The sequence below is a fragment of the Bradysia coprophila genome, unplaced genomic scaffold (genome assembly GCF_014529535.1).
Source record: "Bradysia coprophila strain Holo2 unplaced genomic scaffold, BU_Bcop_v1 contig_94, whole genome shotgun sequence".
NCBI classification, from domain to species: Eukaryota; Metazoa; Arthropoda; class Insecta; order Diptera; family Sciaridae; genus Bradysia; species Bradysia coprophila.
Window position 1 is genome coordinate 7,043,003 of NW_023504022.1, and position 27,206 is coordinate 7,070,208.

At 34.9% G+C, this 27,206-nt stretch overlaps 1 protein-coding gene across 10 annotated transcripts in view; it reads left to right on the plus strand.

The window, feature by feature from the left end:
* The window catches only part of LOC119085176 (protein turtle), a 215,078-nt gene that overhangs the window by 155,674 nt on the left and 32,198 nt on the right, over nucleotides 1-27,206 (plus strand). For all 10 annotated transcript variants that reach the window (XR_005089247.1, XR_005089246.1, XM_037195478.1 and 7 more), the window contains exons 2-3: nucleotides 1,106-1,304; nucleotides 6,454-6,581. Coding sequence is in view for 8 of the 10 variants with exons in the window: in XM_037195478.1 (XP_037051373.1) it covers nucleotides 1,160-1,304; nucleotides 6,454-6,581 (273 nt within the window). In the remaining 2 variants the exon portion in view is untranslated. The remainder of the gene's footprint in view (nucleotides 1-1,105; nucleotides 1,305-6,453; nucleotides 6,582-27,206) is intronic.

Below are 27,206 nucleotides of genomic sequence, written 5' to 3' on the forward strand. Positions count from 1 at the left end.
AAATAGAGAAAAGTAAAATCAGTCAAGTTTTCCCACTGAGGATTTTTGATAGTTACGCGAGCTTCAATTCCTTTCAAGGATTCTGTGCGAAATTGATGACATCTGCTTTCGGCAACGAAGATAAGAATAAGCGAAGAGCTCTCGCCGGTTCTCACTTATATATAGCAAAATGTATGATAAAAATATTGAAGTGATAGATTTTGTGTCAACCACATGGAGTAAAGAAGTAACAGATTTTGTTTGCCTATATACCAACAAAACGTTTTTCCTAATTTAAACTGAATGGCTTTTTCGAGATACACTTGTCGTCTCTGAAAAGAATTATTTCTTGCGCTCGACTTTATGCCAATTGTATACCGTTAAAATGTTACAATTCGTGCAACTTTGAAATCAATTTATCGAAAATTCTCAGTCTGCATAAACAATCACCGAAATCGTTTCAATCTGAATTTTTGCTCCAATAAACTCGGTAAAAATAATGTAAAGTTAATTAATGACAAAATGAAGTCTAAATATTCGAAATTAAGTTCAATATTTGGCTTTTAAAATTGATTTTTTTTTATGTATTTACTCTGCAAAAGCTTGGTGTAACACAATGGATTTAGTTTGGGAAATATATGTGAAAATATACATTCGCCAATTGAATTGAAATTGATTTTTGTTATACACACCCGTTCATGTAAACTCACATTACATGTGCATAACTCGATAAAAGTTGAAGGGAATTGAATTTGTGCATGATAGCAGAAGTGATTTGGTTGTGGTGTGTCTTCCTCACAGTGTAAATATTGAATTTATTTGGAAACGTTGATAGCCACAGCACTCTCGAAAATTGAATGGTTGTTTTCTTCAAAGTAATTCGAAAATTACATAACGCCTGCATAAACCGAACCGTAAATAGGGACGATTTTTTTTCTCTCTGACTGGTTCTCCCCTTTATTTGCATGTTTCTCGATTTGTGCTGGATCGAGCAACACATGCTAATCAAAGGAAATCAAGAATTTTACACTTGAAATTGAATTTATTTATTTTTGTTGTTGATTGAACCAACCAACCACCATTTCAATGTTGACATTTTTGGCACTAACGAATTATTTTGTTACAGGTGACGCAGCTGCAATGACGAAGATGCGTTAGCAGTGACTATGGGATCAGAGGCATGGGCGTACGTGCGGACCCTGGGTCTTTCCGGTGGTGTCAGGCATTAAGCCGGTCGCGATCGTTCGCCACAACACTAAACAGCTGCATAATATCGATACTGATACTTTTAACCAGTACCACAACCGCAAATAATCCTTTACCAGGTAAGACTGATTCAATTCACTTTTCAGTGACTTTAATGATATTTTGATAAACATTTCACTACTAAGTTCATTTGATTAAGCGCTAGCCGTGTATAAAAGGTTCCAAAGCCATCGACTTAGGTTTTGCTCATCAGGCAAGGCCTATTTTAAGGAAATTAAATTTCAAAAAATTCTCAAATTTTTCCATCACTTTTCGTCATTTCATCTAAAAACACAACAGATTGCATCGTAAATGTTGTTTTTACTGCCTTTTTAGTTGTTTTTCATGTCGTTGAGCTTAACTGATTACTTTGGAATGAGATCTAACAGAAAACAAAATTTGGAAATTTTAAGAATTTTTGTGAAATTTGTGAAATTTTTGGAAATTAAATTCCTTAAAATAGGCCCTGTCATCAGGGTAAGGGGAAGATAATTTTTCACCTAATCAAAGTCAATGTCAGAAATCTGTTTGGTCGCTTCTCCACAACGAATTTTTAATCTTTTCATGTCACGGGTACATTGCCCACCAGCGTTAACTCGGCGCCACTGAAACGTTCTTCTCCGGGTTTTTACGAAGACTTTTACTTGTTAAAATGAACACTTTCCTCCTGAAAACTCACCTTAAAATCAGAGTTTTGCGAATCATCTGAAGTCGTGGTATCCAACAGTTAAAGAAGAGTGTCGCGTAGAAAATAATTATTTTCGTCTGTAATGACGATAAACACCGCGGAACGTAAAATATTATTTAAAAAACGCTTACCGCTCTTACGGTGGTTTTCTAAGTCATACAGTCCCCGCGACTTAAAGTATTTACTGTTTATCACCATAAAACTTTCAATTTTGTCAACCCAGGGCACTCATCCGAATTATCACGAAGAATATTCTCCAGGAATTTCTAAATGTGCGCCCCACATACACAGTACACACAGCCATAGCTAAAACATATTTAAATCCGCATCATGGCATTTTACTTTGTCATATTAAATAAACCCATTCAAACAATCCAACCTGTACGTGATTCCTTCGCTTGACAATTCAACGTTAACATCACAACAAAATACATTTTAATATAAAGTTCTTGACGTGTAAATTCTGATTTTCAAGAGCTTAAAGCTCTTTCGGTTAGGGAACACATATATATTTGTACTATATACGTGGAGATGCATGTTACCAACCGAAAGTGGCTGATATGGAAGGAAAATATGTATCAAGGAAATATGTGGATGTGCAGAGTGGTTTCAATAGTTGTTTACGCTCTTACAGTTCCACTCCATTGAACGTGCCTTTACGCTTTTATGGTTAATATAATGTTTTCTTCGGAGTGAACATGAATATTTAGTTCGATTTTATGCACTGAACGTCGACTGAATACTACGAGTGAATTCTATCGAAAATAAATTGGAAATTGTCGATGAACAACAGAACAACCGAAAGGTCGTCGAAGATCACAATCAGCATAATGTGGTCCAGCGCGAACAATCGTTCATTCTATTGATTTTATAATCTCTAAATTATCTGCATCCGAATACAGTTCTCTCAACGGATTTCATAGACCGAAAAGTAGTACAAACTCGATATTATCCGACATAAGACACAATCGACTAAAATAACAACTACACGGGTGACATCGCCTGAGTTACGTTCAGTCGGGTACATTGTGAAGCTCCGAACAAAACTTTAATTAGACCGGAAACCGCAATATATACACAAACCTCAGGTAGAAAACACTTTATGGTTCGGTAGTTCCAACAATATTCAAGGCACATACATAGAATGATATGGTGGCAGTTGCTACAGATCCACCTTCGGTCCACCAAACATCAATTCCCTCGGGTCGTACGTTTTTATATCATCGCCGTGTAAAACCAATCAAAAACTTTCAGATGAGACTTCAGTTGAAAAACCTATTAAAACTTAATTTTATGTTCAATTATTCGGGAATATGTTTCTCGACGTTTTCTTTTTAAAAAGTTGTCCTACTAATTACCCTCTTAATTTCGGCACACACGAAGTATACACTCCTAGCATTGTAGAAGGGAAAAAAGAACGAAATAGAATCATTATGACACCACCAACTGACAGCATTTTTCATTAACGAACACAGGCACAAATTCATTCACTGAATGTACGTACATGTATATATGCTACTCTTGTGGAAGCCCCAATATGCTCCATTACTGGTGTTTAAATGAATCAACCAAAGAGAGGCAAAAAAAAATTGTCATATCAACTCCCCTCGACCAACTCTTTGAAAAGTTGTATTTGAGAGCAAAAATGTCTCTAAAAACCCTTCGATTGAGTAAAAAAAAACTTCAACAAAAAATATCTAGTTTGAGGTGGTTGAAGCACTTAATAAAACATTCAACTTGCATAAGCTATCTGCAGAAATTAATGTAACTAATTATCAAGTGAGATTGCTAGTCTGTGAAAAATTGCAGTCTGGAAAATCTGTACAGAACGGGAATGGATTGGGAGTGGAATTATTTAGAGATTTAGTGAAAATTTAGTGTTTTCGATAGATTTAGAAATGCAATGCCTGCAATGGATATAGCTAATGTGTTCAGAATTGAACTCCATTAATTAATAATATGACACGCTTAAGTTTGCGGTGGATCCAAACAAGAGCGACAGGCTTTGTAACACCTCATTAATTTTTATTTAAAAATTCTCTTTTTCATGAGAATTGCTAAATATTTTGGTGCGACACGGAGTAGTGGCATCGGAAATGTAATTAATAGAAAATTTCTAAAAGGAAAAATATCGCTGGTACGAGCTCCATGTAGATACGAACAACCACCACAGAGTATAATGTTTCAATATTTAAAGACTTTAGAACGAAGGACTTGCTTCTAAAAAATTAATTACAATTAAAACGAATGAATGCTATTCCACAGGATGTCTGTACACCACATGATGTGCAGTTGAAACTGAAAATATGTTTTGTGGTATGTTTCCCAAAGTAAAACTCGTATAAAATAGACCACGATGAGCTTGAATCAATATAAATGGCACCTCGTTGCATATTCAGTTTGGCTACAGAATATTTTTCTGGGACATAGTCTAGTCAGTAAACAGAGGAATAGCTAATTGTTTACGGATGGGAAAATCGGAAATTTTAACAAGAGCGAAATTTCGTATTTTGGAATTTCCTTGTTTTAACCGAAGTGAACACAACAACGAGGAGTGATTAACCTTTTTCCTTTACGAAACCAAAAAACGTCAATTTGTAAAAAATATTTGAATTCAAAAGCAAAGGTGACGGTTTGGGGAAGAAAATTTAAATTATCTCTCACCGGGCGGGAAAAAAGCATTTTCTCCTCAGACAAAACATAAACGGAATGTCATTCCGCGCTCAGTGTATTTAGTTACGAGCACTGAAAGGATAATTGAGTCACACGAATATAAGCTTGAAACTAGGAGCTCGTAACTAAAATAAAGGAGGCTTGTAACTGATCCCTATCTAACGGAAATAAAGACGAAGTAGGTTTAAGGCCAGGAAGCTTCACAAACTTTTTCCATTGGAAACATAACATGTTATCTGGCAACATAACGTGTTGGAAGAAAATAATAAAATTCAGTAAAGTTTATATGCAAAAAGTTTCACCTTTTTCATCGTAAGCTGAAAATCGTAGGTTGTGTTACAGCACAGCCGATGAGTAGAGTAATTAAAAGTCTCTTTTTTAATTATATTTTAGGCTAATTCTCTTCTCCTCAGAGTTCAAACGGCTAATTCATTTTTTTTGTACATCCCCCCGTATCCCGAAACCATTATCCATTTCCACATATTTATGAATTAATTACCTAATCCCTCGAATTTGTGCTGAAAATTCTGCTGAAAAGACTTCCTTCAAACTATTAAACATATTCAATTGGCTTATTCACTAGAGTAAATGAAGAATGTTTGTGAAATGCTTAGCAATTTCCATGTCCTTCCATCCACAACATGCAAAACTATCAACTTTTCTATCCTTTTATTCTTCATATACTCTACTGAGTACTTTGTCGCCTATCTCATACAAGAGAACTCTTTATACACACAGAGTGTTAGTGTTACATCCGAACATGCAATGGCATCGTATAAGGTTTTAGGTTTGTTGTTCATGCAAAGTGCTTTTAAAAGGCTTACAGTTTCGTTTGCTTTAAAATTCCAGGCCATATCATTTGCATTTTGTCATCTTGTGCATCCACATAGGAAATAGATATTCCCGCTTCTGCTAAAACCAAATGTTATACTACAGTTGATAATACATCGTATATAACGGTTAATATATGCATAAATGTACGGCTACGGTACACACGTATATATACGTATAAATATATTGCATTTATCTACATTTTATGCTCATGGAACTGATGGCATAGACACCGATGTTGTAAGGGAAAGACTTTGTTTTAGCTATGCATATATTTGTTCGTTGTATGTTTGATGTTTTGTGCACCTCAGTATCAACAGAATGGGTTATTCTCGGAATTGAAAGTATACAAATGCAGATGAACCTTTCGAGTCGGTCGAAATGAATACATATGCATCGTAATCAGTAGCGAAGAATGGAATTGCTACAAAATTTAATTGATCTAAGAGAAATTCTCGGAAACGTAAAGTGCCCATCTACAAGTTGATTTGTGATAACTTCATTTAAATGCGGAAGCATTTTCCAAATGGTTGTGGCGTATTTTGATCTGTGATTTACTTTTGTGATGACTTCTACGAGTGTGGTTTGTTATAATTACGTAAATGTTACTCGTGTGAGGTGCGCCGAAGAAATGTTTAAGAATTGGAGTAATTTGCTAATTGGTTTGCGATTTGAAAACAAAACGTTCGAAACCTTTAAAGACAGTAATAATGATTCCGAAAATGTTGAAGAAAGAAACGATAAGGATTTTACGTGATTCATCATTCAGTCTACTACTTCCGTTGTTCAACATTATCTCCTTTTGCTTGACACAAAATCTTGTACTTCATTTGTTTTAACATTAATTTCACTATGTAAGACCTACGGTCATTGCTTATTCCTTTCGGTGATTTCAGGTGATTAGCCGTTAATAAAGAATCAATGGAAGTAATGACTCAAATGACTAAATTTCGTTTTATAAAATTTAATTGAAATATTACCCAACATCACCAGAAACGAGATCACAAAAGTAACTTTTCAAATTTATTTGCTTCCAGGTCAACAAGATGCAATACATATCACTGCCATACTCGGAGAAAGTGTCGTTTTCAATTGCCACGTCGAATTTCCCAGCGATCATCCCGTTCCCTTTGTATTGCAGTGGGAGAAGAAGGTGAGCGAAACGGTAAGTCATTCTATTCTTTATTACATCGTGCTAACCATATATTCTTTCGAGACATGCACTCTATTACTAGCAAAATAGAAACGTTGTACACCGTTACACACAGGGGGATTAGTTGGTATACTTATTCAAAACTCAATTTTAATGCTTTGCGATCCATATACAAGACAGTTGAATTTCTTGTATCATTTTTATGACCATTTTTCAAAGTTTTTTTTTTGTAAATTTATTTTTAAATTCGGTTTATTGCTGAGTGTGAAACTATCCCCTGAACGGATAGAGTATAACGTTTGTATTATGACATTGGAAAGTAAGTTTAATGTTTTCAAGTGCGGATTATTGGATTTTGTTCCAGTGCTCTAGTTTTTCGGTGAGGATCTTAAAATAACAAAGGAAAATATTGCAATCAGGCGTTGTCTTCAAAAAAAAAATCAGATATACGTTCTGTACAGCGCTGCTCTCCGTTCCCTAAAATACTAACACTAAAATCATGAACATCAGCGTCGCTGCTGATTCAATCCTCTCATAGAAAATGAAATATCGCGGACGCTAACGTTCACTAATACGTCAAAGTTATTAAAACGTAAAATCTTATGTGTAAGTCCAAATGAAAGAAAATTAGTCTTAAACAAAAGCTTATCATTTCCTTACATTTCCCTAGATGTTCCAAGTTTTTCCTAAATTTTCTCAGATTTTCCTAGGGTTTTCCAAATTTTCCTAAAAATAATACTTGTTTTGTAATCTTTTAGAAGCAAAAATCATTAGGGCTCTTCCTTTCATTTTTAAATATGCTGAGTATATCGAGTATATAGCGTATATTCTGAGTATATCCAGTATATCGAGTATATCTTCGTATATTCCGTATATCGAGTATAAGTCGGATGAGTTTGACAACCGCCTCATTAAGAAAAATGAATTTTTTTACGCGACGGATTTCGATTAATCAAAATGCCAGTGTGTAGCTTGTGATCTCAGGAGTCTGGCAAGGTAATTAGTTTTTCAATACACTGATAAAAAAAATTCGTCAACATACATCCAGTATGTATGAAATGGCTGGCAGACAGCTTCATTTCTGCCTTACTTCGGATATGTATATTCCAACGTCTGTCAATGTTCGATGTACAAACATACGAGTGACACGGATAGTCACGAGCAGTACGTATGACTATACGTCGGACATGTACGATATACATGTCAGACGTTGGATATACATGTCAGACGTTGGATATACATGTCAGACGTTGAAATATACATATCCGAAGTAAGGCAGAAATGAAGCTGTCTGCCATCCATTTCATAAATACTGGACGTAAATTTTTTTATCAGTGTAGGACCAATATCGGCTGAGCGATAAGACTTTGGAAAATGTTTGTTTTTGTATGTGATTGGCGCATGATTTAAAAGTCCTATCGCTCAGCCGATATTGGTCCTATTGAAAAACTAATTACCTTGCCAGACTCCTGAGATCACAAGCTACACACTGGCATTTTGTTTGATCGAAATCCGTTGCGTAAAAAATTTCATTTTTCTAAATGAGGCGGTTGTCAAACTCATCCGACTTATACTCGATATACGGAATATACGAAGATATACTGGATATACTGGATATACTGGATATACTGGATATACTCAGAATATACGCGATGTACTCGATATACTCAGCATATTTGTAATTGAAGGGAAGAGCCCTATTAAATCTGTTGTTCAGCATACTTTGGTACAAAATCTTGTACTTCATTTATTTTAACATTAACATTAACCATAAATCATCGCTTATTTCTTTCGTTTGTAACTAATCTGTTTCTGAAAGGTTCGGCTTAAGTTTTTCTTTAGATTATGTTTCATTCGGCTGCTCAAGTTACTTCTAAACTAATTTTAGTAAAATTTTGCTATATATTTCAATCCTTTGGTTAGACTGACGTAAAGGATATGAAACATTTTATATGAAAACCAAAAATTTTGAATGCATTAAATATACAAGTCTTCGCTGAAAACCGTGACTGTAAATTTAAGCTCACCAACGAAAGTCAAAAGTGGCATTTATTTCTGAAAAACTTAATCAGTGTAATATATTGCTCTCGGTAAGTCTGAAGTGGTATTACTGTCTGTATGCACTTAATGTGATCACATAATGCTTTGACTACAGTAGCACACAAAGACCCCATATATTTAGTTAAAATGTTGCAGTATACTTATCTCGAGTGGCGATAGATTATATTTATAAAACGTACAATCAAGCTACACAGTTTTCATACGAACAGTTGAACAGTGTGTTTCTAATTGTTGACTGATTCATTCATTCATAATAAATTTAAGAAAGAAAACATAAAAGTTTTGTGTCTCGCTTTGAATACCAGGTATATCGGATTATAAATATTGAACTCTGAACCCGAATATAGTATCCATATCCCATCCATATCAGAGAATCAGTAACCAAAAAAAAACAAAGGAAATTCTAGACGAAAATATTATGCTTGGGATTTTGGCATATAAAACTTTTAACATATTCTTGTGTTATTAGCAAATGAGTGGCTTTAGCTCACTTTAGTTTATGGGGTCATGTGTGTATGATGGATCCTTTTATAATATTGCCTTCATTCCATCTACGGCTGGAGAAAATTAAATTTTCCAAAGTTATAACTGGAAGGCCGCACACCAATCCACATCCATATAACATTATACACGCAGCTTAATTTAGTTCTAACAAAAACATTGTATGGGTTTTAGAGTTGTTAGTTTGGGTATGGTATTACTGGCATTACCTAATAACTCGATTTTATAAAGTTGATTTAACTTTTTGATGAATTAAACGGCTTTTGATCACAGTTTGGTTCATGTTGAACGTTTATGATATTTTATTGGATGTATGGCTACACAGAAACATAGCATGTGTGTGTATATAGCAGCGATATACTACATAGCATAATTTTAATCCGGAAAATCTGGGCAACTTTAGGGTTTAAATTTCAGATGAATGTTTTTTCAATAATTGGTCATCATTTTGGTCAATTTAATACAAATTACGTACAAAGTGTCGTAGTAGTAGTAGTGATAATTGTGATTTATTACAGCTGTTGCTTGTTACTGTTTCACCTCCATCTAAGAGACTGAGATTTTAATGTTGTTGATGTCAGTATTTTTTGAGGATTATTTTTCCTTTGATAAATCGTCTTAGTTGTAATATACTGCACAGCCTGTAATCGTGAAAACTGTTTCGCGAACTTTTGTGAATTTTCACGATTTTTCATGAAAATCATGAAAATCGCGAAAATTCATGAAAATTCGGGAAAACGTTTTCACGATTACAGGATCTGCTGTACTGAGATTAGTTTTCGTCAGAGGAAATCTGATCATGTATAAGGTACTGACAACATGTTTTCTCTTTCGCTAAAGCCAGAAAACACAAGACCAATTTCATGCGGTTGAGATCGACAATTATGCTGCCTTTTTCATTGTTGAATATATGCTACTTATCGGATTACAATGGAAAACGAAGCATAATTTTCGATCTCAGCCATTTGAAATTGCTCTTGTATTTTCGCCATAAAGTTTTCTCGCAAGAACTTTTGGGAATTTTGAAGAAGTTTTCTGAATCTTTAAGAATTTTATGAAATTTTAGAATTGAAGAATTCCGAATAATAAGTCCTGATTAGCAAGCGAAAAGTATCGTCATTATTAACACTAATTTTCCGCAATCTGCCAATTATCGAATCTACTACTTCCTTTAATTTTGTCAAAATTTTATGAAAGATTCGTTGACTTCAGCAGTTTTAACATTTATTTTGCTATATAAGACCATATCGTCCAGGGCTCATCGCCGTAACAGATTAACGTTGCTGTACAAAAACGTATTTGCCCATCCATAAAACGTTTTCCATACAATTCATTTACTATGTAGGTATATGAACATTCTTTCATAACGTTTCTGTTGAAGTGTGTGTACACAACAGTTTTACCTTGGGAACTCAACCTGAAAAATCAGTTCACGTCTCAGATTTTGTTGAGACTGTAAAATAATAATGCTGCTTGTGCCTTTCTAGCCACCACCGCATCAAATCATAAATCATCTGTTCAAATAATCCCCACAAAATAAACAAAATACAGAAGAAAAAAAATATATTTTCAACCGCGTGTAAAGTCCACATTTTATGTTTAATCTTCCTTATTAAAGGATATTCGTTATACAAACATAATATGGTCTATGCCATGTCCGGTTCATTTCCTTTTTATAACTTTCTTGGCTTGTTAAATCGATTACCTGTTATATCTCTCGTGTTATAATATAGAAATACTTTACTGAATTAGAAAACATTCCAAATGGTGCGGTATGAGGATAAAATGTTATGGGTACAACCTTTTACCTTATGTATATGTGTATGAATAAAATACCTTTATATATGTAGCCGAACCGAGTGCAGAGAGAGAGTATACCTTCTCCATAATGGGACTATAACTTTTAATTTATTGCTTTCGGTTGGCATACTCTTGGATAATAATGGGTTATGTATGCACTAATGGCTTTAAATAAATCTCAAAATATTTTTATAATAACAAAATTGGAAGTAACATATTACATTTGGTGTACCAGTCACTGGTAACGAGGTATGTATAAACAGCGATTAGATATGGGTTTGTTTCGTTTTATCGAATCCTTAATAAACGGGCGACATGCAAATATATGATTATTGGCATGGTTTTATCCATCAAGCGAAAATAATTTGCCGATTTTGCTGCGAATTTATGAATGCAATCGCAAACGAAATTCAATTTTTAATTTTCTACCGTTTTTATGGTTGTGAATTTTTATGCCAAATGTATGGTACCACCTCTTCGATTCCCATAAAAGTGAATGAAACCTCTGATCGAACAAACATATCAAAATGGCGATAAAATCTTCATCTTTAATTTATGAAACATTCAACGGAAACAAAGTTTTTGATTTTGATTTTCGGCACAAAAAAAAACCGAAGAGCAGAGAAGAGGAAAATTATGGATCCGAAGTGCTTAAATAAAAAATATTTAACGATCCACATCCATAAAAACTTGAATCATAAACAAGGAAATCCATTTAGAATGCCATACGATTTCTCTGCATGTATCATCTATAAAATATTTATTGTTCGGTAGAAGAGGCCAACAAAAGGGCGAGTGGAATGAGTCGAATGTAATACCTGAACAAGGTTGTATATCAGACACCAATCTATGTTTGCGTATACAATAGAATCTCTCTTACACAACACTCGCATTCACGTTTTATTATAATAAAATAACGAACAACATCCAAGATATACAAAGGAAATCCTGGAAAAGCTTCTTATAAGACTTATTGTAAACACGACGGGTATAATATAGTTGTGTTCAATACACGAAATATGAAAAACCTTCTCATAATAAATGCAATACACAACATCTAAATGACTTTGTTTTGTTAGATAAAATCCTCGAATCCAATATATGGATGGCAACGGTACGGGTGTACAAAAACAAATGAAATATTTTGTCTAATAGAAATAAGATGAGAAATAGTTATAAGAAGTTAAGCTTTCTTGTTTGTATTATACATGCCGTACCACCATGCATGTGTTCTACATTATATTCAAGCTATCTTATCTGTACACACACGTATCCCCATAAACTTTCGGCGGAGGATATCATTTCGAATTGAAGGTAAATGAATGAAGTATTTCAAAAGAACCATATGAATACTTTATTATTGAAATATCAACGGGCGAACGATGTTTTCATAGCTGTACAAGTACACAATAATAAATATCGACATCAATCGATACATATGGAAACTTTTTGCCAAATGCATTATAGATTTCTTTTCATTTATTCGGTTTTGTGGCTAGATTTTGGTCGAAACCAGAAATACCAGCAGTGATGCTTGCTATAATCACTCGATATTTCATCAACTATTTGAATAATTCTGGGTTATATGAAAACTGATAAAGTTGAAAGCAGACGAGTATTTCAATTAATTTTCTACATTCTCAGTGACAAAAGTTTCGGATTATTAATTGCAAATGAAAACTGTTCCACACCACATATGGATTCCTCATATGTTTAAAAAAACCATAAGAATTTGAAAGAAATTGTTGCCAAACAGACCAGACCGCACACGGTACGGTTGAATGCATTTTAACTGAGCATTTCGATGCATTTTTGATATTTTTGGATAGTATTAGCCAGCTTGGAGCCCTGAACAAGGTTCCAGAAAATTTTTTGATTTTCATCCGTACCGTCGGTGACATTGGTGCATAGTCCATCCTGTCTACAGAGAGAGAGTGGTGGATAACTGGTTGTGGTTTTAATCGATAGTGCCTGAGATTCTAATAACAATTGTACAAAAATTTGGTACCCTAAGTGCGAGTGAAGCCGGCAAAGACCCGCTAAAGTTAAAAAACGGATGAAGCTAATAAATGGTTTTAGCAGTAGAACAACATTTCCTCTACCAATGACCAAAAAAATATTTTTTTTCTCTTAGTAGACCGGATTGGCTATGCACCAATGTCACCGACGCGACGGTACGGATGAAAATCAAAAACATCAAAAGTGCATCGAAATACTCAGTTAAAATTCATTCAACCGCACCGCGCGCACATAAATTTATCCATTGGAAGTTTCCGTAGTTTTTAGTGTAAAGCTAAAGCGTCTAATTGAATGCTGCAGAGCAACTTTTACCATAGCAAGCCTAACAATTCGAAATTCAAACAACGAGACATTTCGTGTTTTATTTCAAAGGACACAGCTCTCAGTCATGTATCGCATAGGCTTTCAAGCAGTTAAATAGAGAAAGTTTGGAGTTACTGTAATCATAGTAGATAGAGTAAGGAATTTGTTCTCTCATTATTCGTTCGTCAAGCGAGGTCGCCACCTAAATATTCACACAGTTGACATTTGACACCACAAATTTGAGTGTTCATGCTTGGAGGTGGAGGGCTATGCACGTGTAGCATAGATCTGTTTCAAGGGTATTTCAGCTGTCAAAACGTCATCCATGTAGACATAACCAAAAAATTATTGTTGACGAAATGTTCGCAAAAGTGTTGAGGTTGATGTTGTCGTTCCTTTTCGGCTTACCGTACGATCTGGACAAGCCTATAGGCAAATTAAAGAGGGTTACTAATCCGACATTGCAAAAAAGAAAGGAGCAATGTACTCTAGTTCGAACTTGCTAATAATTTGAAACGGATGAGGTAATTGTAATTTGTTTACCTAGGGGAGAAAACAGTCAATTTTAATAAGAACTTTCCTTCTGGCCGATTCGCTCGAGCTGGAATTTCCGATTTCCGACTTTCTCCCCGTGGTTTACAAACAATTTTTCATCCTTGCGTGACGTGAATAACCGTTTTTATTCAAAATCAAAACAAAGTGACAGTTGCAACGAGACAAAACTCTTGTTCGCCCCATGGGAAAACGAGAGTTGAGAAAATAAACTGAACTGGCAACAAAACGCCATCTTATCACCGCAATTGAGTAGAGAAAATAAGGTGATTCACGCCACACGGATGAATAAAAATTTATTGTATATCAAACACTAGACGCTTACTCTGAACAAAAGAAGTAACAGATTTAAAGATTACTTTGGTTAGGTAATAACAGCTTTCCGATAGAGTTAATAATGTGATTTTATCTTACTTATTGAGATTGTTTGTATAGTTTGTTCAGTACAGATGTATCTTGTTTTAAACTTATTATCCCTTCTATTATCCACCAAAAGTCAATACAGAAATACTTCGGACTCTACCTATGAGCAAATCTAGTGTGTACGCGCACATTCTTTCAAATATATTACGTAACGTCTGCACACACATTTCCTATGCAATCGTTCGAAATGGTTAAATGGCGCCAGAAAGTTGAAATGTATTTTAATAAAAGTAAATTGATAGGAACTTTTTACGGACTCTCCATTCACGACATAAAATAAAAGCGGGTAATTGACGGAGTTACAAGATTTACCGTTTTATTTATTAGGTAAGTCCAATAAATAATGAATGCTTTCACTGTCTGCGCAGGTCAAAGTTCGGCAATGGGTACACTTTGTTCAGAATTTACCGTTTCTAAATTATAAAAATGTTACCGTTTCCCATCAACTTCGAGTTGTAAATATTAATTGAACACCGTTACTGCTAGCAATTTGGATGATTTGAATCCTTTTTCGCTTACATTATGGCCTGCGAATAAAAGTCACGAGCGATTCATTTTCAAATTTGCCACCAGTTAGATGGGATCAGCAATTAACAGGTCAAAATAAAGATACTAAACAGACAAGACAGAGATCAAATAATTTCTTCCCTCTTATTGGAACCCTTCATATACCAGCCACTTCTTATAATTAATTCATCCGACAATATATGCTTCATGTAGTGAGTTACGCAATTCTAGTTCCATTAAGCGTCGAATATCATCCATATAATACAGAATGAAGCCATAATGGTACCTAAAATGCTGGATGGTATAATAAAGACTTTGTTTAAACAGTAAAAATGTTTCGATTTGAAACCAGAAACATTTTATCGCTTCAGAAAGTAACAGCGCCTTTTCTGCGTATCGCTCGATATCTGTATATGTGTATGGCATGGTATATTGTAGAGATCCTTTAATTAAATTGAAATTAAATGGCGTTATGGTTTTAGAAATTAAATTGTTTGCTTTTGCTCTCGCATTTAATTATATGTGTTAACTCATAAAATGGCTTATAAATCATCACCAGTTGTGATATTATTTAATGGCATTTATGCGAGCATCTACTAATATGTGAAAGTGTTCGCAGATTGAAGTTAGATTTCGGTTGATTTTCAAGGTGTGGCAGAATAAATGAATTGGCAGTCATCTGGAGAATTTCCATTCCATCAAAAATGTTATTTTAGGATTCATGTGGTTTAGGGTTTTTAAGGGAGATACGATGAACAGCACTAGCCCCAATGCATCAGCTGCACAATTTTAGCTAAATTATCTAAGATTCAAGCGAAAACTGGATCTTGCGACCGAGTAATTATCATATCTCGCAACATATAGCAACATTGTGCCTTTGTGTAAATCAAAATCAAATCAAATCAAAATTTTCTAATAAGAGCCATCCTTTACCGAATCGAAAATTCAATCGAACAATCTCAATTCTGAGTATCCCATTAAAGATAAGTGCCATAAACAGACTCATTCTATCCTTAAATCATTTCATTGGTATTATAATGTTGTGATTAATTACTGGAATATTTATAGCGTCATTTCAGCCACCCAGCAAAAGGTATTTAAACTTAGATTATGTGTGGTTCACATAGCAAATCTAATATATGCCGTAGGCTACATAATGTTTCTCTCTAATCATCAAATTAATTTATCGACTCGAGGCCATGGTATTAACTATTATGGCTTTATCCGCAAAGGCACAAAGTCGCACTAAGCAACTGAGCATTCGAATCTGATTTTATTGTTTTAACTCATTTATGTATTAATGGCCATCAGCAATGCTTATTTTAGTCATATTAGCAACATATTTAACAATTCAATGATTCCTATAATTAACAGTCCGATGGACTCGTATTTGGTAAATTTTCATTTAAACGCTCGATGGGAATGTTATTTCGGCATAGAATGTGTACCTCATAGATCTATAGCAAATCTTATTGACACGAGTATATATAGAGGTGCTAATTGTATTCTGCATAAATCTAAGCCCAATGATGTTTAAAGGAACTGACCTTAATTGTTAAGCAAATACAAACGAAGAAGATCAAACGTGGGTGTGTTCCTAATTAATGATAAAGCATTATTGGTTGCACATTTAATGGAGTTCCAGGAATTGTGATTTCAAATTGTTCATAAACTACCTCACTCCTCACACGAAACCAGTACATTCCAAGAACAATTCCATGTTAATCCACTTCAATGTCGCAGGCATTATACCAAAAAATTCCTGCGATTTTGTGATTAACGGAAATCTAAACTGTTTTCGTGACATCGAAATGGCTCACCCTCTCCGCCACCCGTAGCATACATAAAAAGCAATATTATTCAGACACACACACACTCAAATCCCCAAAAGAAAATTAATGCCAGCCAATTTTTTCGTTTTTAAATTCATAATTTTCCACTCATAATTGAATATAACCTACATACTTTGCACTCTTAATGTTACGCGTTATGTTGGATATGAAACTCTGGATGCTTACCGAAATCCACGCGGATACGATACTGAGGGTGTACATACGTATACGTATAATACAAATTGAGAGTTATAGCGAAGAAAATTATTTTTAAATGGTAATTTTCTATGGTTTTATGTTGGATGCCTGAATTCTTTTCTATATGTTCGAATACGTTCTTGTCGGGGCGGGTGTAATAAAATAATAAAAATGAATTTGCGTTCCATATTGAATTGATTAAAATTGATAAAAAAAAGGTTAAAGAGAAAATTGGAGAGTATATTTTAGAGTTGAGTTTTTAACGTTTTTAAGCCAGTCGATTGTAGCAGAAATGATAAGTCACTCATATGGAATTGACGTGTTTGATTTTTATTAGCAATTTATGCAACCAGGGTATATCGACTTCGATAAGAAATCTCATACAAATTAATGAATGAAGGAAACATTTAACAAAAGATAAGTTAGGTCATGTCTGAAAGTACCGTATCTTGAAGATGATCCTCGAGATGATCTATATGGGTAATTCCATGGTTAGTTGCGTTACAAATTTCGTTATCTGTGAGTCATAAAGTTAATTGTGTTAGCTATGTTTTGCGGTAACAAAGCAGTCTATAAATTTTCTAATACTCAGGAGACATAGGGCTTTCATACCAACAAGAATTGGAATTTTTAGCCTGCGAAGTGTGACTTGTGTGATCGCAAAAGTCAGCGGTTAGTTGCGTTACACGTTTGTGACTTTTCGAAATATTTTCACCAAATAAAAACTAATTTAAGTAAACTTTTTTTTCCCTGAAAGCTATGGTCAAGACGCGCAGTTTAAGCTCAATATGAGGTTGGTATTGGGAGAGATATGTCTAAAAAAGTGATATTTTTCGGAGGTAATAAATAGCCAGCAATTTTTTTTCACAATTGGTGGTTGTTACCCCACAGAAAATGTTGCTTTGGCTCAAAACTGGTTAAAAAAAGTTGTTACAAAATTTTTCGAGATAACCTCGACGAGTTAAAATTCGAGGATGACTTTTATCACCGCTGGAAAGGTGTTTTCACCTACTTTAGTCACCCAACTAACCTGATTGACTCAAAGTTATTTTTCTCGTGAAGTAGCTTTCGAATGACACCGATTGTCAGTTTTTATTTGACAAAATGTAATTTCGGCAACGCTTGGGTTGAAGTGATTTTACCTTACTTCAAAGCAGAATGAACCAAAAAACTTCAAAAAAATTTAATTTCGTGTCATTTGGAGCAATTGTGGAATTATAGCGTTCACATCTACTGGAAAGCAAATTTACAAAAATCATTTGAGATTTATTGAGAATATATCGGAATGTCGAATACAAACAAACACTTTTTGGTCATATCTCCCCGAGACCGCATTTTACAATGACCTCATATTGGTGTCAAACTACGCGTCTTGTCAATAGCTTTCAGCAAAAAAAAGTTTAGTGAAATCGGTTCAGATTTCGTGAAATAAACTAGAATTTTCAAAAATTTGATGAAAACAAGCATACATTTTTATGGTGGTATCTCCCCGAGATTTTTGGCCACCGACCTAATATGGGGCTTAAACGACGCGTCTGGTCAACAGCTTTCAAGGAAAAAAAAGTTTGCCGCAATCGCATTTCAATTGGTGAAAATATTTATACAACCAGTCGGTGAAATGAAATTATCATACATTTTTCCACACGAATTTAAAATTTTGACAGATGGCCCATACATTTTCTGTCAAAATGTCACTTCACTGAGTAGTTGTAGACTTATAAAGGTGGTTAGTGTTAGCATGGACATGTTTAGCGAATCTTAAGAAAAATGAAATTATATTTTCCATGTAAAAATGTGTTACATGTTGCTCATTATTCGCTTAACATTCATGTACATACATCTATGACTAGTCTCCTTATGTTGGGATTATTTTTGCCACTTCCTGTTAAAACGTATTTCAGATTGTCAACAGATGTGAATGAGGTTTGTCGTAGGTATTTCAGATAGAATTTTCTGTAAGTTTGTTGGCTGGAAACCCAATCTTTGACAACATGCGCGACATAGCCTGCGTGATTTTACATACAAATGTTAATGAGGTTATGTTATGGACAGCAATTTGACAATTCATACAGCCATGGAACAAACCTATCATTACTAAATATTTGCTCGATATGAGACATCTCTGATGGTTTAAGAGTGCAAAAGAAACTTTTCCTAACTATTGTTAAATTTTGCGACTTAGTAGGGTATTTACATCGTCGTTTATTAACAACGTAATGTGAAAAAGTTTTTCTCGCACTCTGAAGCTTCACTCTTTTTTCCGTGTAATTATGTCCCTTTTGTTATAAAGAGGCAAGAAACAGTTCCATTCCGTCACAGAATTGCATACTAATATGCCACAACTTTTTTCTTGAGACAGTAATTAGTAACGAAAACAGTGAGAAATAAAATCTGGTTGTTTCTTACTTCCAATTATTAAAACCAAAAATAATTTTCGCTATCCCATCAGCCAGTGTATAAAGTGCCTTCTCGAGAAAATGTTTTAATTAATTTTCTTTGTACTGAATCATCAATCAATTTCTCCCAGTTGCAATATCTAATCTAATGGTCTGACCATGATATAAATTGTTTCCAATTTAATCAAAGTAATAACTCATCAGTCTGACGGAATTCTTGTTTTATACCCATCGGTTGGTGTGTATACACATTGTGTACAGGAGAAAATTAATCTTACTTTGATGACATCAACACGATTTTCTTCAATAAGGCTGCGTGTCATGGACACGTTGAAATGAATAGAACGGAATATTAGTTACACTTGCACACAAAATCAGAAACAGACATTGCTCGTTTAGATATTGCTTTAAAATAGTTTCATTTAATAAATTTATCGAACGGTAATACAAAGTATAAACCCAAAATAATTATGTGCAACGTTGTACCTATATGATTGTTTGTTATTTCGGTGCAATGTTACATATACACCATGGTGCTTCGTTATGGAAACGGTGGGGTTTCTTTCTTTCTCGCTGTACGCGGTTGACATATAAACTGTCTCCGGAATCCTCAAGAGAATTGACTGCTTACCCAAGTAATAAAAGCTTGATAGTTATGACCCCCTATAGAATTACGAATCCTAGAGTTATTTCACATAGATTTATTGATCTGACACTGAAATAACGATGGAGATTTAAACTAGCGAAATATTTACGTTATCACTTACAGGGTTGGTTTACGTACTAGATTTGCATTTTATTCAATCAACGTCGAACATACATGACATGGTCATAGGGATATTCTGTTTGGAAACCAAATGTGAAATGTGATAGATTTCTGTAGAGTTCTATTACATTTCCAGTCAGCAAATAGTATTAGCCTAATACTAATGTCAGCGCTATATTTATCTCGGAATCGAGACCAACTTCACTGCTATGCCTTTTAATGGATTTTTACCAAAGTGAAGTTATTTCATCAAAAAAATAGAGCGCAAAGAATGAAGTACTTAAGGCCCGTCATTGGGAAATGACAGGACAGTTTCCCGAAAATGTATGGAAAATTTCACAAAAATTCACCGAAAAAATTCAAAGAAACTCACCTCTTATGCTTTCCATTGTATTCGGGCATAGTCTCTTTAAGTCGCCAAGGCATATTTGAACACTAAACACTTTTTACTCGATGCAAAAACAAAAAGTTTTTTTTTGTTTTGTCGCAACAAAAACACAGAAAATATTTCGACACAACTGTGACACTCCGCTACTATAAGTACTGGAATGAATGTTTGCTGTGTTCACTTCGGCGGTAAAATATCTTCATTCAAAAAAGTGTCGGACATATTATAAAAATCATGAAACAGTTGACAAAGGGTAGTGTATACATTTAATAATGCTCATCGACCATTTTTTAAAGCTTTACGAGAGCTCAGCGGACATTCTTTCAACGATGGGAGAGCATTTATTAAAAATTTAGCCTCTCGTAAGACTGCACTGAGTGTAAATAAATGTTCGTTTCTCTTAAGTAAGCTGAGACGACTTCGCGAAGTCTAATTATGCCACCTCTTTGAATAAAAATATCGGCTGAGGTCGAAGAATTCTCCGCTGAGCTCTAATAATTCTTCGCTGAGCTTTAACAAACCTCCGCTGAGCTCTAATAATTCTCCGCTAAGCTTCAGGAAGTGTCCGTTAGGCCTAAGGAAGTTTCAGGAACGCTTAATGGAGCTAATCGGACACTCAGCGGAGATCTGCCAAAGCTAAGTGGAGTCTTATTAAATCATAGCAACAATTATTAGGTATCCGCTGATGCTTATTGAGTGTTCGCTTTGCTTCATTGCCTTACTACTACGTGCTAAGGTCTGACGGACTCTTACTGAAGCCTAGCGGAGAATTATTAGAGCTCATTAGAGAATTATTAAGAGCTCAGCGGAGGTTTGTTAAAGCTCAGCGGACAATTATTCGACCTCAGCCGATATTTTTATTCAAAGAGTTGGTATAATTAGACTCAGCGAAGTCTTGTTAGCTTACTAAAGTGAACACAGCAAACATTCATTCTAGTACTTATAATAGCGGAGTGTCACAATTGTGTCGAAATATTTTCTGTGTTTTTGTCGCGACAAAACAAAAAAAAACTTTTTGTTTTTTCATCGAGTAAAAAGTGTTTTAGTGTTCAAATATGCCTTGGCGACCTAAAGAGACTATGTCCGAATACAATGGAAAGCATAAGAGGTGAGTTTCTTTGAATTTTTTCGGTGAATATTTGTGATAAAATTTTCCATACATTTTCGGGAAACTGTACTGTCATTTCCCAATGACGGGCCTTAAAAAGAAAATTGTGCCGCCTCTACAGACCAATCGAAGTTTCCTGTAGAAAAACGGGAGTTATTGGTGGAATGGAACACTAAATTTTAATTTATTCCACTGCATTAATCGTAACAATCAATTAACAGCAAATATATGTTGTCATATGTTGTCGAAAATGCTGCCGCTAGGCTCTTCGATCATTTTACGAAAAAAAAAACCGGCTAAACGAAACTTCCAATTCACTGAAAATTGACATTTTTGTGTGTTATTTTCGTGAGAGCGAATCATAGATTTCAGAGCTGCTGATGACATAAAATTGAATAAAATTTATACCCCCAAAGCCTTACACTCGGTATGGGCTGGCAATTTTAAAACATTTTATTATACCGCGTTAACTACATAGTGTTTTATATCATTGCGGTTGGACATTTTATAAAATGCGACAAAAGTGACCTCATTTTATAACTACATCTACATGTGCTTTGTTTTTTGAGCGAGAATTTTCTACCCGGTTTCCATTATAAAATACCGTAAGGGAAAATGAGTTTTCTCTCGGAAATTATAAAGTGAATTAATGAACATTATTATACGGGATGGCAAATATGATATGGTTAGAATCAACTGTTATGTTAATGTCATGACGAGAGCGGACATGCATGTAATTTGTTAGATATGGGAATATGGTCAGACTTTCGTTCGTTATTTACATAAAGAGACGTTCAACAAGGGCGTCCGAGTTTTTTATACGATTTTTTTTTCATACCCACCCTGACCGATTGTAAATCCCCAGATATGTGAAACACCCGTTCCTTTTCGCAATGTTGGAAACCGAATCTGCATGGTTTATTACAACGTCTCATACCCTCGTCGTTTTTGAGACGCAACAATAACGAACTTCAATTATAAGCCATACCCCACATGAAAATCGTTTAAAACATTATTTATGGGAACACCGAAAATTGTCATTTCTGGTTCTGCAGTCCAATCAAGCATACGTTGCAAGCAAAATACCAAAAACGCAGAAAAAAACACCAGCGATAGTCGAGCTCTCAATAATGAAAATTGTGTGTGCGGCGGATATTTTTCCGTTGTTATTACTTCAGCGTGACCGTATAATGTTGCACCCTTCATTCCTTCGTGTAGCAGACACCAGGACAACACAATAAATGGCTTTCTTGTTTGTTTGATTAATTAAAAAAGTTTTGAATACACATCTCTATTCTCTATTCTGCGAGAGCGATGTGTATACCAACGACCCACATTTAATCATTTCATGAACCCCAAAAAAGCATATCTATAATGTAAAGCTTACGACAGTTAGCTACCCAATCCCTCGGTACCCAGAGTACCCATCCACACATTTATACAGCGGATAAAGATGTCTATGTTATATTCCACTATTCAATATCTAGAATGTTGTTCATAATGGGACGATAATCATGATGAAGTTTTGCCTCAATGCGAATTGCCACCTTCTCTGGCGTATGAATAATATGTCTACACGAAACGGAACAGATGTAAGTTATTAGCATTGGAGACTCATCGCTCACACCCAGACAAAATTAAATATTATTGAAATGTGTGTGTGGATGGATGTATATATACATAGCTTACGGAAAGCCTAGAATTTTATTAGTGACTGTTCATTCATCCAGCATCGCATTTGGTGTAGAAATTAAGAGCGTGTCAGACTGCTGTGCCATTTTAAGTGTATGTGGAAAATCGGTAGTAAAGTGGTCCTTTCGATGAGAAGTGGGAAGTGGGTGTTAGTGGTAGACGAATAGATATATACACCCGGTTGTGCAAAGTGTTAGATAAAGAACAAATGAAAAGGTACGCGCTGAAACGTAGGATGACGATGTGGTGGTGTGAACGTGTTGAAACGTGTGATCGCTTTTTGTCTGCCAATGAATTCACGCATTATAGTACTAATAAGTCGGAAATTCATATCGTTTGAAATTGGGTACTAATTTGATATTTGTGCAAATAAATGGCTGAGTTACAGTTGCAGTTATACCGGTACAATTGTATATTAAGTCATTTATCGTGGGCTTTATATCAGGACAGGAACCATTAATTAGAATGGAATACTGGACGATTTAATCGGACATTAATTCTCTATTATTATCAACTATTCGTCGCTGTGTAATGACATTAGACCATCTAATCAATGATGATTTAAGGCAGTAGGATTTGCTGTCCGTAATGGTACGGACTGGCAATGCTGAGTGGCGAAAATTTGTAAGAGGCCACTTGTTTACATAACAAAAAATCCGAAATCCTTTTGGGCATTGCCTTAATACTCATCGGGCCAGCCCAAATTAAAATTTTGCTAAAATTGCGAAACACGAGTCTTACATGAAATCAATTACAGTAACGAAATTGCATGGTAACATGAGTATTCTGCCCCAGTTGCAGCTATGATACGCTCATCGTTTCTCTTCAAGTTTTCGCATGACTATTGGCAACTTTGGTCTGAATAATATTCAGTGAATATGCCTCACACATGTACTTTTCTACTATCGTGTAATTCAGATAGGCAGCATCCTATGCAGAAGATACACAGATCATTTTTTACCGTGAAGCCATGATAGGTCATATTGTGAGAATGTAAAAAATTGTCATGAATTGAATCATGGGTTCATGGCAAAACAAAAAAGATTTGAAGAATATCTCGACGAAAAGTATGACCCTAAGGTTTATGAGTCTTCAGGCTTCTGATGAAGTTGTAAAAACGCCAAACACTTTTCATTTTCAAGAACATCTATAACCAGTTTAGTTTTAAATCTATTACTTCAATTGTTTCTGGTATTTTTAACATATTTGTACACTTCGTACCTAGGACTAAAAGTCTTTGTTAGCATGGTGATCCGTGGTACGAATAGCATTTTTCATATTGGACGGAGAAAAATTGCGACGAAGCCGCACTTTTCGTGTTCTAGGTATGAAAAATCTTTTACTTCAATAACTTAAACATTCATAGTAAAATGCCAGGTCACAAAACTTTCATTGATTCTTTTTATTATCGCTGTCGACAACAGATGACACCGTTAGCCTGAATGGGTTTAACAAATTGTTACACCGGATTGATGCAACGTATAATGTAATTATTTTTCCTTGCCCTTTTCGAGAGTACGAACCATTCCAATTCTAATTCAAATCGATGACAATGAAGTCTTACTACAATTTTCCAAGGAAAATGAAATTCTATTCTTTTTATGCTCATAATTCAGTGTCTGTGTCATGCTCTCGTGTAATGCAGTGTGAAAAATAAAAGGAAATATTCCATTATCGATTCGAATAAATGGAACCTTGGAGACGAGATGTTTTTCTAAATAATCGACCAAAAGAAAAGTTGTCTGAAGTTTCAAAGACAACAATTTCTAGTTGATTGTAGAGTTTAATTTAATTTTAAACTCACAATATCACACAGCTGAAAGTCGTTTGAAAAATCTTCCACAAAATCTAAAATCTCTAAAGCCGAACAATCTCACAACCTAATATCAGAGAAACTTCAAAATTTAATATCTCGCTCTACGATACAACGGTACAACTGGTAACAATTAAAACTTGATGCAGGGGGAACGCTTAAAATGTAGAGGTTCGTTTTAAGCCATAAATTTCCATTAGAAATTCATGAAATTTATTACGAATCTGAAACTAGCTCCTTAAAAAGTTAAAACTGGATATGAATATACGAACGAGTTGCACAAACACTCCATCAAACTTAAATTGTTAATGCACTGCAACATCATTAAAAAATTATTGAAAAATTTAATATTTAAATGGGAAAACATTTGGTGCGCACATACATACAATTTGAATAAAACATTTTAATGGGACACGGTAGTTGTTTCAGTTACACAGTGATCCAGTCTACCCTTTAAATCTATATAATTCAGTCGGAATAATTGTATGTGTGTTCCACACTCCGACAAAAAAAAGAAATAATTTTAATTATAAATACAAACGACGCGAGATTCAGCACATATCATGGCATTGTTCAATGCATATATTCCAGATTGACATTATGGATAACACCACACATTGTAGCCGAAGCTATGGGATGCAAATCCATCCAGTAGCACAATAACAATACACACGTTATGCTCCCCAACTCGCTACAAAACATTATATTCATTCGGATGAATGCATCGACAAATAGTTTTACGAATTAAGCAGTTTAATTTGTACACACACACAGTTTATTCGTTGGGAGGAGAGGGAGGGACTGCAAATTACCTATTGTAATTATTGTTCCTCGTCACAGTAAATGTGGCTTTGTTTTTGTATACAAAATTACATCTTTATCATATCGGAAATTAGGCGGAAAAATTTGAATTGGTTTTATGCTCATGTGTCCGGAGATCGATCGAACGGGGAACACTAGATTACGTGTTAAGTCACTATATTCCAGACAAATTTTCCGGCTAGTTTCATAATTAAGACTTTGTTTTTCTAGATTTGAGAAAGCAGTTGAACGTAAGGTTGTAATTGAGTCTTCTCTTCTTGAAATTGAGTCAAAACGAATTTTTCTTGAATTTTCCATATTTTCATAAATTTTTTTTTTGGAAAAACATGGGAAAATCGAGGAAAATGGGAAACAAGAATAGACCGGCTGAAGCCTGGTGAGGTCTTTTTCATTTTTTTTCAATTTCTGTTTACTACTAGCTTGGTACTCATTCAAGTACCACTTTGGTATTCAACTACCAAATTTTGGAATTATAAATAGACAAGCAAGCCGATTAATTTCATCAGTCGGTGTGCAGCTCTCAAACAGTAAACATATCTACAACATCCGTATTAGTCAACTACCACTTTGGTAGTCAGTCAACTACCACTTTGGTAGTCAGTCAACTACCACTTTGGTAGTCAGTCAACTACCACTTTGGTAGTCAGTCAACTACCACTTTGGTAGTCAGTCAACTACCACTTTGGTAGTCAGTCAACTACCACTTTGGTAGTCAGTCAACTACCACTTTGGTAGTCAGGCAACTACCACTTTGGTAGTCAGTCAACTACCACTTTGGTAGTCAACTACTAAATACTCGATTTATAAATAGACCAGCAGGCCGAATAATTTCGTCAGTCTGTGTGCGTCTCTCGAGTAAGAAACATCTTTGCTGCTATATAGTTTGGGGGTCTAACTACCAACAACTACCAAATTGCAATGTCTGCTATGAGCGATCGGTTACCAGATAACAAATAATAATTGATTTGCCTGGTGTTGGTTTGCTCATAGTAGCATTGCAATTTACCACCGAGGTAGTCAACTACCAAATATTTGAGTTATAAATAGGCAAGCAGGCAGAGTAATTTCGTCAGTCGGTGTGCGTCTCTCTAGTAAGAAACATCTTTGCTGCTAAATATTTTGGGGGTCCAACTACCAACAACTACCAAACTTTCAAATTACAATGTCTGCTATGAGCGATTGGTTACCAGATAACAAATAATACTTGATTTGCCTGGTATTGATTTGCTCATAGTACCAACGTGGTGGTCAACTACCAAATTGTTGAGTTATAAATAGGCAAGCAGGCAGAATAATTTCGTCATTCGGTGCGTAGCTTTCAAACGGTAAACATCTCTGCTGCTAAATATTTTGGTGGTACAACTACCAACAACTACCAAACTTTCAAATTGCAATGTCTGCTATGAGCGATTGGTTACCAGATAACAAATAATAATTGATTTGCCTGGTGTTGGTT